Source organism: Brienomyrus brachyistius, chromosome 11 (assembly GCF_023856365.1).
Source record: "Brienomyrus brachyistius isolate T26 chromosome 11, BBRACH_0.4, whole genome shotgun sequence".
NCBI classification, from domain to species: domain Eukaryota; kingdom Metazoa; phylum Chordata; class Actinopteri; order Osteoglossiformes; family Mormyridae; genus Brienomyrus; species Brienomyrus brachyistius.
Genome location: NC_064543.1, coordinates 5,077,989 through 5,097,385, shown reverse-complemented (window position 1 = coordinate 5,097,385; position 19,397 = coordinate 5,077,989). Strand labels below are relative to the sequence as shown.

At 47.3% G+C, this 19,397-nt stretch overlaps 1 protein-coding gene across 1 annotated transcript in view; it reads left to right on the top strand.

Annotated features, from left to right (window-relative positions):
* Window positions 1-130: 130 nt before the first annotated feature.
* The window catches only part of LOC125751785 (insulin-like growth factor 1 receptor), a 57,926-nt gene continuing 38,659 nt past the window's right edge, over window positions 131-19,397 (top strand). Inside the window, exons 1-2 of the mRNA XM_049031060.1 lie at window positions 131-1,135; window positions 9,891-10,454. Coding sequence (XP_048887017.1) covers window positions 1,027-1,135; window positions 9,891-10,454 — 673 coding nt within the window. The 5' untranslated portion in view covers window positions 131-1,026. The remainder of the gene's footprint in view (window positions 1,136-9,890; window positions 10,455-19,397) is intronic.

Genomic DNA, 19,397 nt, shown 5'->3' with positions numbered 1-19,397 from the left:
GGAAAGCCTTGGATGGAGATGTTTACCTCTGCTGGCCATGCCGCACTCCGCTCCATTCCAGCTTTTCCTCCCTGGCTGCGGCTGCCCTACATGTATGTGTGAACGAAGCTGCCCCTTGTTTACAGCGCTGATTTTTACGGAGCGGACGCCGACGGTCGATCGAAGCCTGCTTATTGCACAGCTGCCAGTTTGCGCTTATAATTCCGAGAAAGACCATCGATCTTAATGAACGGGGAGGGCTTTCGCCCTGCTTATAGCGATTAATATGTGAATCGTGCGCTTAAGGTATAACGGGAACAGCGAAAGTAAAGGCGTTCGGTCTTGCGTGGCAGAGAAGGGATGGCCAACTAGCTGCACATTTTAACTGCAGAGCGGATAGAGGGATAAAAGGGGGTGCAGTCGGTGTGACCATTTTTGCTTTGGTGGATATTTGTATCCGAACCGCTTGGGGAGGGCCCGCTGAATTGGGGCTCTGCGTTTCCCTTCGCCCGTTTTACATGCGCCGAAACGCTGCAGGCTGCGAATTAGGCGTGGGATTGATTTCCACGTTTATTAATAGGATAATTCATTAAAACGATTGGAAGATATACTAGGTGTTCTGTTTTTGGCCTCTGTTTTTAGTAAGATTAGCTGGCTTAGCTACGCATACATCCTTTTTAAAACAAGAAATGGAGGCTGAAGATGCGGATTACTATCAGACGACTGGATTCTCTAACTCGTGCTTTTTGTTAACCTCGCATACATTCTTGTATTTTTGGCAAGAATAGCAAGACTTTTTGAGTCGACTGCAAATGACCATCTTTTTTTCTGAAGGAAACAAAAAATAAACGCCGATCGGAGACCATCCATTTCTAGACGACTGAATCCACGCTACGGACAAAAATAAGATCTCGTTACGACAAATCAATTATTTGAACTAGGTGTTCATCCTGCTCCCATTTACATCTCTTAAAAGGAAAAATTGTGAAGAAGACTCCGAAGTTCAGTGTCCTTTTTTTGAGAAAAGACCTCTTGCATTTTAAGTCGATGCATTTAACAGGAATGTGGTCTGGGACAGAAAGAAATAATTTGACCTTGTTGTGGGGTCTGTTAGTCTCTATCTACACGACCTGCATGTGGCCAGCAAATGGAGAAAGTAAGTTTGCATATCTGTTCCTTTTGTTATTTACTGTTGCAGTCATTATTATTATTATTTGACCTATTATTGATAGCCTTATTCGTGAATTTGGCTATGTATTGCATCCAGTATCTCCTGCAGACATCAACAGCCCCCAGCAAGTAACGTCTTTTACTGTAACATTTGGCTTATCGTAATGTATGATACAGGGTTGTCTAGTCCGTCGTTCAGCCAGGCTTTGCATATTTGCATACCAGCTAAGTAGTTTTACCCTTGGTTAGAAATTTTGAGTTTAAAATAATATGGGCCGATCAGTCGGAAAACAAGGTTTGCCGAACCTATGGTTAACCTTACAGCTGTCTGGGGGGTGGGGAGGTCTCGCCATTTGAAACTGTAGAATAGTTGAGTTCATTTTAAATATTTTAAACAAATCGAAAATAGCACGTTTTCCATTAGGACAACAGTAAATACAGTAACCTACACGAAGGCAGACTGATATTCAGCTGTTGATTATGTGTAGAAACTTGGTGGATTGAACAAGCTTGTTCCCCAAATATAAAGCGCCTTTTCTTCAGCGTGTGAGGTACGCATGTTTTCATATGTTGGATCTTTATGCCAGTGTACTTCTGGTGCTATTTATGCTTCTTGCTTTATCCAAACTTCCATACTAACAATTACTTATTCGTTACAGAGTAGTTTCAGTGTGAGTGGAACGTATGTGATATAAAAATTATATTATCATCTGCTTTTTGCTGTGTTTTGGTTCAGCGTATTTATTGCACGCTGCCCGTCACGCTGCACTAAAACACGCTTCGCGACGCTGATTGAAAATGTTGAGTCGCTGCGCTTGAGTTATGGAGCCTGTGTGTAAAACGTGCGCCGGACGGACGGACGTCCAGGGTGAAGATCCTGTAATTCTGAGTGTGGGAGCGAAGATCCTGTCGTTTGATGTTGGAAGAGGCGCATGGCGACCATGCGTGCCGTCGGCGTCGGGTAGAAATACGCCGCAGCAGTTCTGATGCCGTTTTCCCGCCCCCTCCCCCCAGAATCAGAAGGTTGACTGGTTGGTACCCAAAAATGGGCGTATTTTGCAATTCTCTTTAAATTTAATTTTATCTTTGTATGGGACTTCCCGGAAAGCTCGAAGGTGGTCTGTTGCGTCCGATACTAAGCTGATATATCACTTGATACTTGGTCGTGGTCTGTGGGAAGCAGGGTGGAAAGCGGAGGACTGCAGGTGGACGGCGTGACCCGTAAGGAATGCAGTAAACAAAACCTAAAGGAGAGAGATGCCGCAGAATACAGGAACTCCGGCGCCAGTGCAACTCAAACCATTACACAGATTTATGTTTTGCACGTTGCCAAATCACTTTCTTCGTTCATTCTGCGATTTGTGTTTTGGTTTAGTTAGTTCTTAAAGTTGCATTCGGGATTTCTGAGTTAGCTGGCTTAATTTAAGATAGAAGCCAAGATTGTCCAATAAGCGTTTAGTTAAGGAACATTTCTATTGGACAATAATGACGAACACCGAGAAATCCTGCGTTGTGAGACGCCACCCAGTGGCCTGTACTGCGAAGCGGGGTTACTGGCTTATCGGGGTAACTTGTCGGATTTAAGGTACCACAGTTTAAATGGACTTCAATATTCGTTCACTTACGTTTTGCCCAGACTACCTTAAATCCAACAAGTTACCCCGATAAGCCAATAACCCCACTTCGCAGTACAGGCCACTGGTCTTAAAGTAAATAAAGGGAGTGTTTTGTCATTTACTTGTGGGTTAGTCTGTGCTTTTCTCCTGTAAAACAACAGAAAAACATATTTACATGTATTTTATGTCCTGGGAATTTCAGCATGTAGGAGTCATGTGTGGCTGCATCTTGCGCAAGACTTTGTTAGTTTGCTGCCCTTCTTCACTTATCCACTTGTTTGTCACTCTGTCCTGTAGTGCTTGGCCCTCTTTGTTAATAAAATTTAATTACTTGCTCATCGGATAGGCCTATAGTCTAAAAAGTAGCTTTTTGTTAATAATCAAGAAGACTCTACACAAACAGTGAAATACACAAGCCAGGTTTATGGAGGCAACTATACATCAGTTATTATGTGATAGATTCATTCAAACATTTCAAAATTTTAAACGTCAGAAATTCTGTATTCCTTTAAGACGAATGAACTACGACGTATTCGGGAATATATGGAAGTGCCCCTTTTGTGCTTTTGTCTAAGTGACACACATTTTCTGCCAAAGCACTGTTGGTGACCTGATTTTCCATGGATTCAGTATATGGCTGTGACAGTACTATCTGCAGGCCTGACATATGGAGAAGTAATATAGTATATTTAAATAAAATGAATATATTTGCATGAAAATTCACTACTGGTAGTGACTAGGAGCCAGACTAGTCCTGATCTGAAACCTCCTCTGTAGCACATGAATGAAATGCAATGATTGCAGGCTTTACATTTTTACACGACCTAAAATGATAAATGTTGTCTGGCTATGATTTTTAGCCTGACCCCTGTTTGAAAACAGGAAGGGGCCAAACCTACCCTTGTGTTTGTGACCTTGTGGTTTACAAACTGTGAAGCTGGTTGTGGTTTCTGACCAGTGTCACCACTTTTGTTTTGAATCTCCAACTGCCACAGGAAACGTCCAGATAGCAGGTTTCGTCTTGAGTATCCTCAAAAGATTTGAATCTGTACCGCGTAGAATCTGAAATTATGGAGAAACATCTTTTTTATCCACAATTTTCCATTTAGTATCAGTTTGATATGATTTCTCTGCAGGGCTTTAGACATACAACAGTTGTTAATTATTGCATTTATATGGTAAGTCAATCCACGTTACACATGCCTGGTTTGTGGTTTGCGTGTTGGATTATTTCGCGTGCACTGGAAGAGCAAATGCCGTCTTTAGCCTGAGAACATTGCAGAACTCGGGCCCCTGTTTAACCGTGGCGATGCTGCGTTTGCGGTCATGCTAATGATATCGATATTGAGAGATGTCTGCTGGCCGGGTAACTTCATTGGGCCTCTGTTATATTTGTCGTGCGGGATCTAATTTTACCCGCATGGTAGTGATGCGAAACCCCGGAAACGCAACGCAGTTCCAGACACGCTGCAATTTTGAATTGTGAAACATCATCAGCATTTTCTGCGTCTTATTCGAAAGCTAGAGAATGGCTTGTCTGAGCTAAATATGTCAAGGATCCCAAAAATCCAAAGTGTACTTTTTATTGCCGTTTTCCTTCTGACAGGGAGCTGCGTTAGTGCTGGTGGCCGGTGTGTTTGTGTAGCGTGCGGCGGTAACGTCATTAGTTTCGTTCAGCAGGCGCCCTCTGTTTCTAAATCATTTCAGTTCACTACCAGCGTTTTAACCGAGGCGACACCTGCAGCGGTTCAGAAGCTTCTGCAGCTTTCCGTGGCGTGTTTGTGTCCCCTGTACCTCGTGTTTCCTTGCACGTAGGCGAATCCGTGGGATTAAATTTAGGCAGTGTGCATTTCCCATGGCTACTCGTGTCTGATCCCTATACGTCTAGCAGTGTTGCCAACTTTGGTCAGCTGGCTAGAGCGAGATTGTCACGTCCTCACAGCCGTTTACATATACGTAGCAGTTTTATTGCCTTCTAAAAAAAAAGGTCTGTAGGGTTTCCAGTCTACCCCAGCATTTTTGATGTAGCTAATTTCAGGTTTTTAATGGAATAATATAGATTTGCTTTAAGATTTCTTGCACAAGTGTGAGAAAAAGCATCTGAAAGCATAAGGGTCACACCTGGTATGCAGGTGTTAACAAGGATGCTTGTATCTCTCTCTCTCTCTCTCTCTCTCTCTCTCTCCCCCTCCCCCCCAGTGTTTTTGTAAACTTGGTTACCAGCACTGTCCTTGCCACCGCGTGTCCTTGCTTGTAGGCCTGTATGTGTGACAAAGGGATAATGTGTTATGGTACCCATCTAGCATAGCCACAGGCTACAGCTGAAAAGAGACGTAATGTAATCCATCCTTCCTTCTCTGTCTGTGCTAACTGCTTATCCAGGTGTCAGGAAGTAACTCATCCACTTGCCTTTGGCGCTATCTTATCGGCTTATGATTAGGTGTAAATAACGCGTCGCTCTGTTTATGTATTATTAGTGCGTATTTATAATGTATGGGTATGTCTGTGCTTTTTGTGTTTGTGGTGTGATGGTAGGCAGGCATAGTCCCTGAAAGAAGGGTTTCTCATTTCTGCCTGTGTGTTCTCAACAGCGCCGTGCGTAATTTGAAAGCGTGCTTGGGCCGTCTGAAATGACGCACTGTCCGTAACCAAACGCTGAGACGGTGTCACTCAGCGCCGCCGTCCTTTACCGGAGCTCAGTAACGGGTTAGCGAGGCGGTTGGCTCGTGTTACTGGCGGTGCTCTGACATCTGAGCTGGGCATGGGGAGCGTAAGCACGGTGAGCTGGTGTGGGGCACGGGGTTGGCGGTGGCACAGCTACCAGCGTGCAGGGGATTAATGCCCATGTGGTGAGGAGCTGACCTGGGTTCAGAGGGAACCCTGCTGGTTGCAGCCAGGCAACATGGTGGTTAAGGACCTGATGCTTGTAGATTCAAGTCCTAGGAAAGGGTGCCCCGTACCCAGGAGCGAGTCACATTACAGCTTTACCAGAGGATTATTCAAGCCCAGGCGACTACTTGCACTTCTGGGGCTTAGCACAGAGGTACGGCATGTATTTTCTTAGAACAAGCAGCAACGGTCACACCTTTATGAACGTTTCCAGTCAACTCCAATGGAACAGTGATCTGCCTGTCTCTGATCCTGATCTCAACCAAAAACGTAATTCCCTGTTTGATTTTTGCCAGACTTCCCATGAATGCTGGTGTCAGGTCTGTATGCTTCTGTCATTCCTTTGGGTCACTGAAATATTTTAGAAAAACAATTCCTATAACGGACACATTTGGGAAGCCTTTTTTTTAAACTTCTGCATTTAATATTGGTACGCTAGCTCAGTCACATCAACGAGCTTTTTCCGTCTTTTAATGGTGCTCGGCTTTTATGCAGCGTGAGTTCACACATCTGTATAGTGCAGGTTCTACTGCTGCAGTGCAGGTTTAATTGAGCTCAGGAGTAGTGAGTCGGGGCCCAGAAACGTTCCGGATCCTGCGTCTCGACCCACTTTTCCTCTAGGGCATTTTTTGCGATGGAACTGGGATGTCCAAGCTCCCAGACTCTCAAATTGCATTACCTTCAGGTGAGTGTTACCTAGTGTAATCCATGATTTTCAGATCAGCTGCTTTGCTGTCCATCCATCCATCCATCCATCCATTTTCCAAACCGCTTATCCTGCTGGGTCGCGGGGGGGTCCGGAGCCTATCCCAGAAGCAACGGGCACGAGGCAGGGAACAACCCAGGATAGGGGGCCAGCCCATCGCAGGGCACACTCACACACCATTCACTCACACATGCACACCTATGGGCAATTTAGCGACGCCAATTAGCCTCAGCATGTTTTTGGACTTTGGGGGGAAACCGGAGTACCCGGAGGAAACCCCACGACGACATGGGAAGGACATGCAAACTCCACACACATGTGACCCAGGCGGAGACTCGAACCCGAGTCCAGAGGTGTGAGGCAACAGTGCTAACCACTGCACCACCATGCCAGAACGCATGCATGCTTTGCTAGAGGGTCCTAATTCAACCCCTCCAGGATTCAAGAGGTGATACACAGGGCAACTTTTTGAGCAATATGCTGGGCAACTACCAGCCAGGTGAGACAAAAGGCAACTGACCTGGATGTGTACGATTAGGAACATTTGCCCACTGTCAGTCAAAGCTTTTCAAGTAGAAAAAAATTGGCCAGAATCAGTGGAAAAATGCCAAAGTGACATTTTCGGGCAACATTGCTCAAAAAATAGCCCTGTGTATCGTCACCTGAACGGTGCCCTCGTTGCTGCTTCCGCTGGCCCTCCGTTAGGTGATCCTTTGGCAAATGCGTTTAAGTGGGTTTGACAGTATGGGGAATGTTGTGAGGTCCTCATACGCATTCCCTCAAATTTGGAGACCCTGTCCACCCATTGAGTTACCGTCTAGCATCTCAGTGTCTTCCGGTGTTGTGACACGCTTGCATTACAGTGATCAGATAGTGTGGATGAGCGCAGATCTGCTCCCCACTTCCTCTTTCCTGGGCAGGCGTATATCTGCGGTCTAGCGGAAGTATTGACCAGCCCGCCGACCTGAAGTATTTCAGCTGCTGAGGCATTAAAAAAACCAAGGAAATCTCTTGTGTTTAACTCAGTTTGTGGCAAAGAGGAGACACAAGATTAAATGAGCTACTCTGCAAGTTAGTTTGCTTCCCTGCAGTGAATTTAGACCTTTTTTTTTTTTTAAAAAAAAAACAAAACAAAACTGTTTGTCCTAACTGATGGCAGACCGATAAGGCAGTAGGTTTCCCACAAGTTTACAGAGGCTTAATCCTCCTCAAAGACAAAGACTAGTGTCTGAGCACTTAACCAGGTACTTATCATAACAATAGAAATGGAGCTGAGGTTTTTTGACTGTCAACCTGATTTCCTGTTCTGTTCTCTTGAGCTGACTTGGGGTTGACCCTATTCTTGCACGCTTTAATTAGCTGATATTGTCTTGCGGCTGACTTTCCCGGATCCGGAATGGGGTGGCGGCGGCTTGTTTATGTAAATACAGCGTGATCCGTGCTCTTGGCTGGCGTTCGCGGGATAATTCAGTGGGTAATGGCCTTCAAAGCCTCGTCACCATTGGTGGCAGTGGGGTGGGGGGTTCAGGGACGGAACCGAAGTTTGGGTTTGGGGCACGAAGTTTTAAGATGGTTTTTATTACCCCCTTTTCCCTCCGGGGTCACGTAGATAATTAAGGGCTTGTGTGTTTGCAGAGCTGATAAGCTAGTTTGAGAAATTTTAGAAATGTAGATATTTGAAGGTAAATATTTCAATAGTATGTTAACTGTTCTGGCAAAGTAGATAATGTGAGTTTGCTAGGTTTGTTTCCAGCAGCAGAGTTTGGTATCTTCTGTGCTAAATCGCATGGGGCAAATTCACTTGGCAAAAATAGTGGTGTTTAATCAATGGACGGTGATTTTCAGGTGCTGATTCGTGTGGCTGCTTGTATTCTACCTATGTTAAGGGAGGCTTCAGAACAGAACATCTGCCTTCTGGTAGAGGCCCAACGAAAGCCCATGGAAACATCCAGAACATCTGTGACAGCTCTCAGTGGCATCTCGCCCTTCAGCCTTCCTGGTTGATGGTGCTCTTGGTGTACAGATTAATGGGATGAGATTACTTTGCCCTCAAATTCGCTGCAGTCTGTCCAAATATTTGCCAGCTGCTAGTTGTCCACGTTGTACGGTACCTAGCGGTTCGCACATTCATATCTTAATGGTTTGGTTCTTTGATTTAGCATTGGTCAGGTTTCGGTTTGGCCTGCATTAATTTAAGCTAATTAGAACCATCTTTCTGTAGTTTCTGTGGAAAACGACGTCAACCATCCATCAGCAGTGCAATAAGGAATATTACATTCCTTGCTCTCCCAGTCTCTTGCTTGAATTTGGGATTTTTATTAATGGTTTCCGACCCTGGGCAGTGAGCTGGGAGTTCTGGGAGTTCTTCCTCACCAATAAACAAATTACTCTGTGTGTTTGAGTATCTCCAGCCCTTCACTTCGCCCATGGCGATCTGAGCCGTTGCAAAAAAAGAATGTATCACTGAAAGAAGAGTCAGGCAGCCATTCGCCTTTGCTGTGGGGCATTTCGAGATGAAAGGCGCGCGACAGAGTATGGCTCGGTAATTGCTTCCCTTTTAAATTTAGGAAATGACTTTAAACAGACTGAAGGGAATAAATCCTGTAAATCTTTGTAAATAATGTGCCGCAGTCGGATATTGTGACTCAGCTACGCTGAACTATTAATGAATGATGAGTTTAAATTTGTACGCTAAATATTTCCATATGTTTAGTCTCATTGGGGTATTTGGCTTTTGGATTTTCGCGTCGCCACGTTCCACTTGAGCTTCTGAATCTGGCGTTACGAGTGAGTGGCTTGTGAATGCAGTCTGGTGGCAGTTTGAGCGCCGGACTCGGACCTTTGTTCCGCGTGCGGTATCCAGGGTGGATGGTTTGAACTCGAAGGCAGCGCCCTGGAGAGCTTGACTTCAAAGGTGTGTGTGTCTGTGTGTGTGTGTCTCAGTTCCTTGGACTCCCTCGAAGGGGCTTTGTTTTCTGTTTGGTTCACACACCGGTGTGGTTTAAACTCCTCTCTTGATTGCTAGGTATGATTTCTCCAGTGGAGTTACCCTGAACCACTGTCGACTTTTCCCATAACAGACAGCAAAATAGACGTCTTGGCTGTACTGTGTCAGTTGGTGGGGTTTCCGGTGTTGTTTTTCTGTATGGCGCCCGAGGTCGTCAATCTCCGCGTATGGAACTCTGCCCTATTCTCCATGTCCTCGGGTCAATTTGTAACCCTATATTAGTTACCATGTCTTCCTTCGCCTGCACGCCCCGTAGTGGATACCCTGAGGATACTCCACGACTTTTGGCTCTTTGTGTAAACCACCCATAACCCCTGGATGATTGATGTTCTTTTTAGCAGCACCTGTATAAGTGTGATCTACTGTGAAGGGATGGTCCCCAAGTTCTTCCCCGTTCTTTCATATGGATTGTTCTCTAGACCACTTTCAATGCGCAGCTTATCTGAACCGTTTTCTTAAGTCCTGTTTCTCATGCGTCTTCCTGGTCACAGTCAACTAGAGTGGTTGTCTTTCTTTTTTCCAGTTTGTGGTCCAAGCATCGACATCGGCAATGACATCAGCGAGTTTAAGCGCCTAGAGAACTGCACGGTGGTGGAGGGTTATCTGCAGATCCTGCTCATCGGCGACAAGGGCAGCAACGCCAACCTGGAGGTCTTCCGCAGCCTAAGCTTCCCCAAGCTCACCATGGTGACCGACTACCTGCTGCTCTTCCGCGTCTCGGGCCTGGACAGCCTGAGCACGCTCTTCCCCAACCTGGCCGTCATCCGCGGCCGCACCCTCTTCTACAACTACGCCCTGGTTATCTTCGAGATGACCAGCCTGAAGGACATCGGCCTGTACAACCTGAGGAACATCACGAGGGGAGCCATCCGCATCGAGAAGAACCCGGAGCTGTGCTACCTCGACTCGGTGGACTGGTCACTCATCATGGACTCCGATTCGAACAACTTCATAGCAGGCAATAAGCAGTCTAAGGAGTGTGCTGACGTCTGCCCCGGCATCATGGAGGACAGCCCTCAGTGCATCATGACCAGTTTCAGCGACAACTACAACTACCGCTGTTGGACCTCAAACCATTGCCAGAAAGGTAAGAGCTTGTGGTGTTTGTGGGGGGGGGGGGGGGGGAACTCTCCTGACCAGTTGGAGTTCCTGCAGTGTAACTGTAAGGACGGGTTTGTTTTGTGGAAGGTGGCTTGGTCACACTGGCTGTGTGGATGGAGGCGTTGCGTCTCCGGTTTCGGTGTCGCTGAGTGAGTGCGGTTTTATCTGGTGATTCTGATCTCTGCTGGTTTGGCTTATTAGCCTTTTAGTTGGCTGACCTGGGCTAAAAGAACGGAGAAAAGTACATATTTTAAAGTCTTTGTTTCACGACCACAAACTGCTCTTCCCCTGTACACCTACGTAACTTTGTCCATGGTATCTGATCTGATGGCATGCGCGTTTGGGATGTTGAAGCACCCCTCCAAAAATATTTCCTCCTTGTCAGACGGTAGTTAGTCAAACATGTGCTTTGAGCATACATTTGGGATGACATAAGCCACTGCCTCCGATTGGACCCCCGGTTGACTGTTTCTGGTCCTGCTTTTTTTCCCCGGGTCTTCATTCCTATGTTGTCGGCATCTGCTCATGTTCCCCTCGAGGTTCCTTATCTCCTGCTGTGAGTGTGTGCAGTGGCGGGTGACGGTTTGGACATTGAGATTTGCATACACCTCACTGAAGAGCGTTTTGTTCCCATCTAATTAAAAATCGTCGGGGTACATAGGAATAAACCGGGGTCTGATTTATTGAGGGTTTCTTTAATAATAACCTATCCTCACGCTATTAATATTATTTTATTGCTGAACTAACTTCATTAATTTCACCAAAGCTGGAAGTTTTACTGGCTCTCCCAAGAGTTGGACAGTAGGACTTTGCTCTTAACCATCACGCCCCCGTTGACTCATCTATAAATGAACACAGACATAGAGGAATTACTGGATTTAATTTCTGTGCCTCTTATGAGGATTTTCCTCCGAGGGTCTGTTTGCTGCCTAATTGGTGTTTAAACAAACTTTTGCGCACGATTCTGTGTTTATCAAAGGACATTGATGCAGTAAACCAGAGCAGAGTCGTTGCGTCTTTTCGCGGTGTCCCACTTGCGTACCATTTTCTTGTGTTGTCCAGGGCAGAAGTTCAAGTGGAGGAAAGGAGGAGAGGTCTGGCTTTTAGGAGACCTCATAGCCCATGTATTTAATTTGGGGACGAGTGTTTTGCTGCTTCTGACTGCGTTTGCTGCTGCATCTTTATCAGTGTGACGCCGTCTTTCACGCGCCATGCTTGGATTACGCCCGTGTTCTGTAGTGCTGTTGGCTTCTCGTGCTCTCTAACACTTCCTCTTGGAGCTTCTGGTGACCTTTGGTGGTTCTGCTCCTAAATGCTGAAGGGCAGCAGGCTGGTCAGCTTTTTGGACGATGACTGCTTTCTCTGGGCTGCCTCCTGATGGTGGGGACCAGCGGGATCAGTCTTAAGGGGTGGTGCAGATGAGTTTCCAAGTCTTTGAAGGGCAAACACTCTACCATCCCCCCCCCCCCCCCCCCCCACACCATATAATTGCCTTGTTTTTCTTGAGCGCAGATGTTTCTTCAAGCAGCGGGGTGGTTTCCAGTCCGTCTGGAGCTCTTCTCTCTGCCCGTCTAATTATTCCATTCCTAGCCGTCGTGTGCCGGGCCTGGGTCCCGGGGTCTCTGCCGTCCTTGCGGGCAGTGACGTTCACTGCGTGTCACCCGCCTAAAGACCACGAGGTTCACTCATTGGATGAGGCACTGACAAAGGATCTTTGAGAGAGTGCAGATGCCTGGGGTGGCAGGAATGGCTGCCTTTCTGGTTAATGGCAATCTGGTGACTAATATCACAGCCTGCGAGTGTTTCATATTTTTTCAGCTTCCTCGGCCAACGGCGGCTTGTTGTTCGGCCCTTTTACTTCCCTTCCATGAAAACGCACGAAAAAACAATGCGACCGTAACATTGAAGCCACGGCCTCCTAACCTTAACTTCGGCCTCCTAACCTTAACTTCGGCCTCCTAACTTCAGAGCTGGTTCGTGTGGTTTGGGCTGGAGTAGCTGAAGTAGATGACCACGGCACACGCGCTTTCTCTGTTGGGTATTTCATCCATAAGGTCGAGGGTTTTGGGGACGGCCTGGGGTGGGTGGAGTAGGACAGGGGCACCTATGTGTACCTGAGCTCTCTGAGGAACAGCCTGGGGCAGTGCGTTCATATTATAAGATGACGACATCCAGTGACCTTTATCTGCTACGCTGGTCAGCCTGAGAGGTCACGTCACACCCCTAACCCCTACCTGGAGACGCCTGCGCTCGCAGGGTCCCCAGATGGATGTTTCCCGTAAATCACCTTTTATAATCTCCCCCTCTTAAACTTGGTTCACATTCCACAGAACAATTTACGACTTCTTTATATCTGAGAGCGTGATACCGAAAATAATGCCTCTTACTGTTTTTCTTCACATGCTTGGTGAATTTCGTTTTGTTGCCGATTAACCCTATCTGGGCAGCTCATTATTGCTGAAGCACTTTCAATGTCAAAGTTTAACGTAACCAGTTACTTGGACAAGTATTTACCAGCCCGGCTTGTCCGTGGTTCCCAGCACAGTCTCTCCAGTAAGAGCCTTGGTGGTTACAGACTGCTTTGGTGAGGCGTAGAGGGTGTCCTTATCTGTTTATAACAAGGCCTCAAAGTCACAAGTCTTCTATCATAATTACAGTCTTTGGAAATACTTGGTTTAGTAAATATGTTTCAAACCTCTAAATATTTAAAGTACTAAAGCATTATGCCTCCAGCACAGCGCTGGGCTCTTCCTCGCCATCTTGAACATAATCGTTTCCACACTACTGTCATTCCTCCGGAATTTTATTTTTGTGTCCTTGTTTTGGACGACTTGTTTTCAAGGCCCCCCCCCTCCTTCCCACTACGGAGTCGTCTGTGCGTCCCGCCTCCAAGATCAGATGCTCCAATGGGTTAATTTGTGCTCCCTGTGCGAACATAATCCCAGGAAGCCAGGGAGGTGCAGGGTTCGCCGTTTGGGGGCAGAGAGCTGATCCCTCAAAGTAGGCATATAATTAGCCGGGAATGTCAGTGGATCCAGTCACCGTGTTTACGGGAAAGGGGCTGCGAGGAAAGAACAGAGGACTGGAAACATGAATGCTGGGGCACTGCCAGAACCGGTGGTTGTAATTTGGGCAGGTGGGGGGGAAGGTGGTGGGGGGGTCATGTGATGAGGCTGTTTGTTTATCACCATCAGGATTTTGCACCTCTGTCTCGACATGCTGGGAGCGATCAGGGTGGTTTAAATAAAGAGCAGAGGGATAGGGAATGGAGGGGGGGGATGCAGGAGGCGGGGTCCCTGTGACCCTTCTGGGCGGAACGGGGTGTGGGGGGGTCTGTTATCGCCCTGTGTTATGTGGCCAGACTTCAAAGGTGACGCTTTGTTAATCATTAAGCACGGCCTCCGGGGCGCTGGCCCGTGGAGGTGTCCAAGGTGTCCGAGTCCCGAATTCCGTAGTTAAAACAAACACGGTCCTCATTGTTGGGCTCAGTTCTCAGCCGCACGCCGTTCCTCTGAAAAGAAGCGGCTTCACAGCCGCCGCTTCTCGCCATCAGAGCCGTATCGATGACGCAATCGCGGAAACTGAGCCATGAGGGTAGAGGTGAAGCTGCACTGCATTGTGGGTAGGCTGGACCGCAGAGGATAAATACAGCGGCGATTTGCACACCTCACGCTGCAGCCAGGCGAGAAGCGCAGGGTTTGGGTGATTTTTTTTTTTTTGGGTACCTTCAGTCCCAGTATCTAAAACCTGCCCATGAATACCATCAAAGAAGGGGTTTGAGAGAGAGTTTCCAGTCTTCCGGAATCGTCCGTGAACATTTCCAGGCTGTATCATGGCAGCTTTCCTCTTGTTCACCAATTTCCATTTTGTGTTTCAGTCAAGAACATTGAAATGATTATATGTATGAATTCTAATTCAGTTGTTTGCTTAATTGTCTTTGGGTTGTTTTTCCGCTGAAGCAGAGTTGAACTTTTATACCCTCTAAGTGGAAGCTTGTGAATATTTTTGTTTGTATTTTTGCCTGTAAATATGAATTTTTTGCGATCTGATGAGCATGCAGACTAACCTGTGCCCTCAGCTGTAGCTGTGCATATGTGAGATCTCCGGCAGCTGAAGGGTTAACCTCGTTTACGCCAGGCCCCATGGGTCGGCTCTGATGAAAGGAGATCGTAAAATTCCGACGAGAAAATTACAGATGTTCCCATCCCCCTTTAACGCCATAACTGGGGGCATCCAAGGCAAGTCTGAACACTTGGATGGCGTCCACCGATGGGGGCTCGCAGGGACGATTGGATTCGGCATGTGTGTGGGGAGGGGGGACCTTAGATACAGGAAAATGCTGCTCATTTGTCCTGCACTGTCCGTGTGGGACCAGCCCCTGCAGACAGACCTGCTAATCCTTCCCTTGGGGCTGGGGGTGTGTGTGTGTGTGTGTGTGTGTGTGTGTGTGTGTGATTGAAGCTTGCGGCTTCCTTGTGGTTTACAGCAGCTTCCTGAACAAGCAGGAGCTTCCTCAGCCGTTGCCCGTGGAGCACCTCCAGCCCCCCCCTAACCCTAACCCTAACCCCCCCCAAGGGCCCGAGTACTTCCTGACTGTGGGAGGCACCGAATTTCCTCACTGGCCACACGGAGCCGACAGCTGTTTTCTATATGGAAAGCAGTTCTTGGAAGTGTTGTGGGATGTGCCATTAGCGTTCTGAGGGGTGTGTGTGTGTGTGTGTGTGTGTGCGCGTGTGCGTGTGCGTGTCAGTTTACACTTTTTGTTTATAGCGATGTTGCTTCAATGGTCATAAGCAAATACACAAGAACAGCTATGGTGTAGGTACCTTTTTGAAAGTGCAAGATTTTAACCCCGTAGACCGTTGTTGTATACATTCATTTTGTACAACCTCTCTTATGGCAACACTGATCTGGTCTGTGTGTCCGTGTGTAACCCCCCACCCAGCCCTAACCTTAACCATAAGTAACCAAACCAAATACAGGACTTTAGTCTTATTAAATTCCGGCATTATAAACCTTTTGATTGCAGTGACAGATTTTTATAAAGTGAAATGACAGGCTTATTACACTGTGGGGACCAGAAGGAGAAACTCGATTTTTATAAAAATCTGTGACTGCAATCAGAAGGTCTAGGGGGGCAGCTGTGTTTATGTGGGGCGGCTCTGCGAACCAAGCGGTCTGTCATGCAGGTGGGGGCCTGTGGGAAGTGACAATTTTTTACAGTTTGTTCCACGGTGGGTGAAAGACCTTTTGGTGGGTGATCCCTGTTTGCCGTTTATCTCTGATTTTAAGTTTGTCTGTTAAGGCAAAAAAGATCCTTTGAACTGTCTTGATTGAGTGTGAGTGTATGATGAGTAAGTTCAGGGTGACTGGAATGGCTCCGCAAGGCCCTGCTGTCTGCAGGATGTGCTGCTTCATGATGTTTGAGTTGAGTGAACCTGGTTCTTGCCATGAGGCCATAATCTCCAACATGGTATTAAACTTTCAAGTACCTACCTACCCAAGTGCAGGATGTCCTGAGGGTTCTGTGTGGCAAATGGTTACAGTTTTAAATACTGTTTACTCAATTTACAACCTTCATTTAAAGGAACACCAGTGGTATTTAACAAGCACGCTTTGTACTGCCTCATCCCTGAATGACCTGTGTGTGTGTGTGTGTGTGTGTGTGTGTGTGTGTGTGTGTGTGTGTGTGTGTGTACACAGGTGTGCACTCCCCTAGTCAGGTCACTGGGATTGGCCGACCGTTGATGAACCGGTTACCAGGTCATCTTGTTAAACTGATCAGCAGGGATTGGAAGCAGTTTAGTGCAGGTGCCACCATCTGGAAAAGATGGCCGCTAAACCTCAGGCTTCTGGGAAACGCAGGTGCGCTGGCTGCCCGTATACCGGCTTAGCGCTGAGTGCACCCAGGTTAACCTGTGACCCTTGTGCCGCGCTGTAAACGCCCCCATGCTCTCGTGGCGCTTGAGAAGTGTGTCATGGCTAAGCACAGGGCCTGGCCGTTTGAGAATTCGCCCGCATGTTTTTGAAGGAAAGGTGATCGGAGATGCTGTAAAGTCAAGGCTGACCTGACGAGCTGTGATGACGGTGGGGGAAAATAATGACCGGCTTGACCCTGGCCGGGCAGGTGGAGCCGGTGCTGCTTGGACGCCCCAGAAGCAGCCGGAGGTGGTTGCCAGGTCATGCAGTATCCAGTTGCGCTTCCAGTGCTGGCTTTGTGCGAAGATCTGTCTGCTAACGTGACACGGTTCCTGTTTTAATGCCACATTAGCCACTGGCCACCTTGTACTGGGGTTGTGGGTGGGGGTAGATGTTAGAGGTTAATAAACATGGGCATGTTAAAAATTCACACCAGCATTAAGAGCTACATTGGCTTCAGTCCAAGTCAAGTCAAGCATTATTGAGCTGAGACTCCCTTGATTGCAGCTGGTCTGTTTCAGGCTGTACCTGTTATGTTTTTCTGGGGGGAAAATGAAAATTTAGTTGAGCTCTGCTATTATGTATTGCATGGTCATGTGACCAGGTCGTCATAGTCATGTGATCAAATCCTGATTGTGTCTGGAAGAGGCAGTTTGTTTATTCACTGCTCTATCTGTACTCCGTCATCTTCTGTATCTCCCCCCATGGGTGTAATGCCGTGATTCAGTTGGTAGACGCTTTGCGGTAAATCGGCAAAATGAAAAAGGCGCACATCCGATGTCCAAGAACGTGCGAATACGTGCACTAGAGGCGCTCGCGGTTGCCATGGGGACGGCCACCTTTGAGGCATGCAGAAACCTGTCTGCAGGTGTTGGAAAGCAGCACATCCACACACAGCAAACACCCTCTCCGCATGCAGTCTTGCGGCTCCTCGCCTCACCTGAACCGAAAGATCTGGGAATCCGGTCCGGTTTAAAGCACCATCTTCCCGCAGCCGTCACCTTGCTCCCTCAGCCCACACGACCGGGACCACTGACCGTGCTCGTGTTGGCTATGCCGGGCTGTTTACAGTGGAGTTTCTTCGCAAAGTACTGCTCTACTATTGTAAGAAAATGCAGGATTTTAATCCTGGTAATGCGCTGATTTTTGAAGCAGCAACCAGATATTAGACACTAATAGCTGCTTATGTAGGAATTCTCAAAAGATCCTTCCCCCATGCTTTGGTCCTTATCCGCACCTTTTCTCTGTCTAATCTTGCGGTTGTTTACAGGTTTGTCCTTGGTGTGGGCATGTTCATGCAGCTGGGGGGAGGGGGGAAGCACGCACGACAGGCCAGAGGAGTTGAAAACACAAACAGGGCTGTCTCCGTGTTGTGAGTCTCTAATTGTCGGGATGCAGCTGAGCCAAGCCTCCCTTCCCTGTTTTTTTTTTTTCTTAAACTGACACACCCATTCCTGGAATCTCCAGGGAACGTCAGTGGTTTAGGTCTCATTTAAGTTTCCCTTGTAATTACATTGCCTGTAACTTGGCGAAGACCACATTCATCATGCATCGATTCCGATAAGCATCCTAGTGTAGATGGCTTAGTTGGGGGGGGTGGGTACTTCTTTCTGTATCTGGCTGCATCTCGAGGCTTTCTCGAGGTGGTGATAGGATGTCAAAAATTGTCAGGACCTGAGACCTGGTTTGTTCTTTGGTGTTTGCAGCTTTGCCTGTTGACGGCTTTGATGAAACTAGCATCTCTAACAATGAAATCTTCTGCCCCTTTCATCGCCATGCAGGAAAGACCTACCATTTTCTAAATAGTTTCCAGCTTATTAAAGCTATTTCTGACCATGACTGTCGCCCTACTAAATTACCATTGGTTGTTTCCTCTGTCTAAGCCTAGGAGCTTCTCTGTGTCTGTAGGGTAAAGACTTCCTCATTGGGATTAAAATCAGATGAGTTTTGCCATCAGCCTATTGAAAACTTGTCTAATTCTGAAAAGCTGAACGTTTGGGGAAACGGTTGGTTTTAAACTTTGGGGAAACCAACGTAAAGCCGATTCGTGGTCAGCGGAAGTCAAGGTCCGGTGGCTTTGAGTTAAAACTTTTTTGTTTTTTTTAGATTCGTGAAACAAAACGGCGAATGTCTCCGCACTAAGCCGTCGTCCACCCAACAAACACAACCTGCATTCCTTAAACTTAGTGTCTGAATCTCTGCGCTCTTCAGGCTGATTTTATTTTATTTTTTTGTGTCGGCACATTCTTCCATCCATCCATTGTTAGTAGCCGCACTGGTCAAGGTCACTGTAAGTTCAGAGCCGGTTATAGGAAGTGTAAAGTATGACAGACTCGCATCCTGTTACATGACGCACACACCTGTGCTCGTGGCAGTTTGGAGTCACCATATCAGCTGGAGAAACCTCAGATGGACGTCGTGTACAGAGTTCCGGTTGACAAGGCCAGCCATTGAGGGCGGCCATCGGCTCCCGCGTTCAGAGTATCGGGAATCCCACAGTGATTTCATGATGTGGTCTGTTCCCCACCATGGGGGATGACATTGTCCCCGATCTCCATGAACCTCGTGGAATGACACTTTTCTGCACACGTGACTGTATTTAACGTGATGCTTGTGCGATCTTCCCATTAGCAGACGCGGCAGGAGTCGCTCGGCTCGCATTGTCGCCCGTGTGACACTAAACAGGTTGCTGTGGCTCTGGTTTAATTAGTCACCCGTTAATGTGATTCGGAGTAAATTTAGACCCTGACTGAGTGCATCACGCTGCTGTTTGCTCCACTTTTACCTCTTCAGCTATAGTCACCGACCCCGTTCATCACATTTCATCAGCGCTGTGTTACTCAGCAGCATCAATCAAAGCTTTTCCCCCCCACTTGCATCTTTTAAGCTAACTTGTAGGTCATGCTTATTTTGTTTGGAAACCCCCCCCCCCCCACCCACCCAAGCGCTGTTGAAGTACTCTGGAAAAGCTCTAAACACAAGTACCTATACTTCCTGCACACGTGCATTG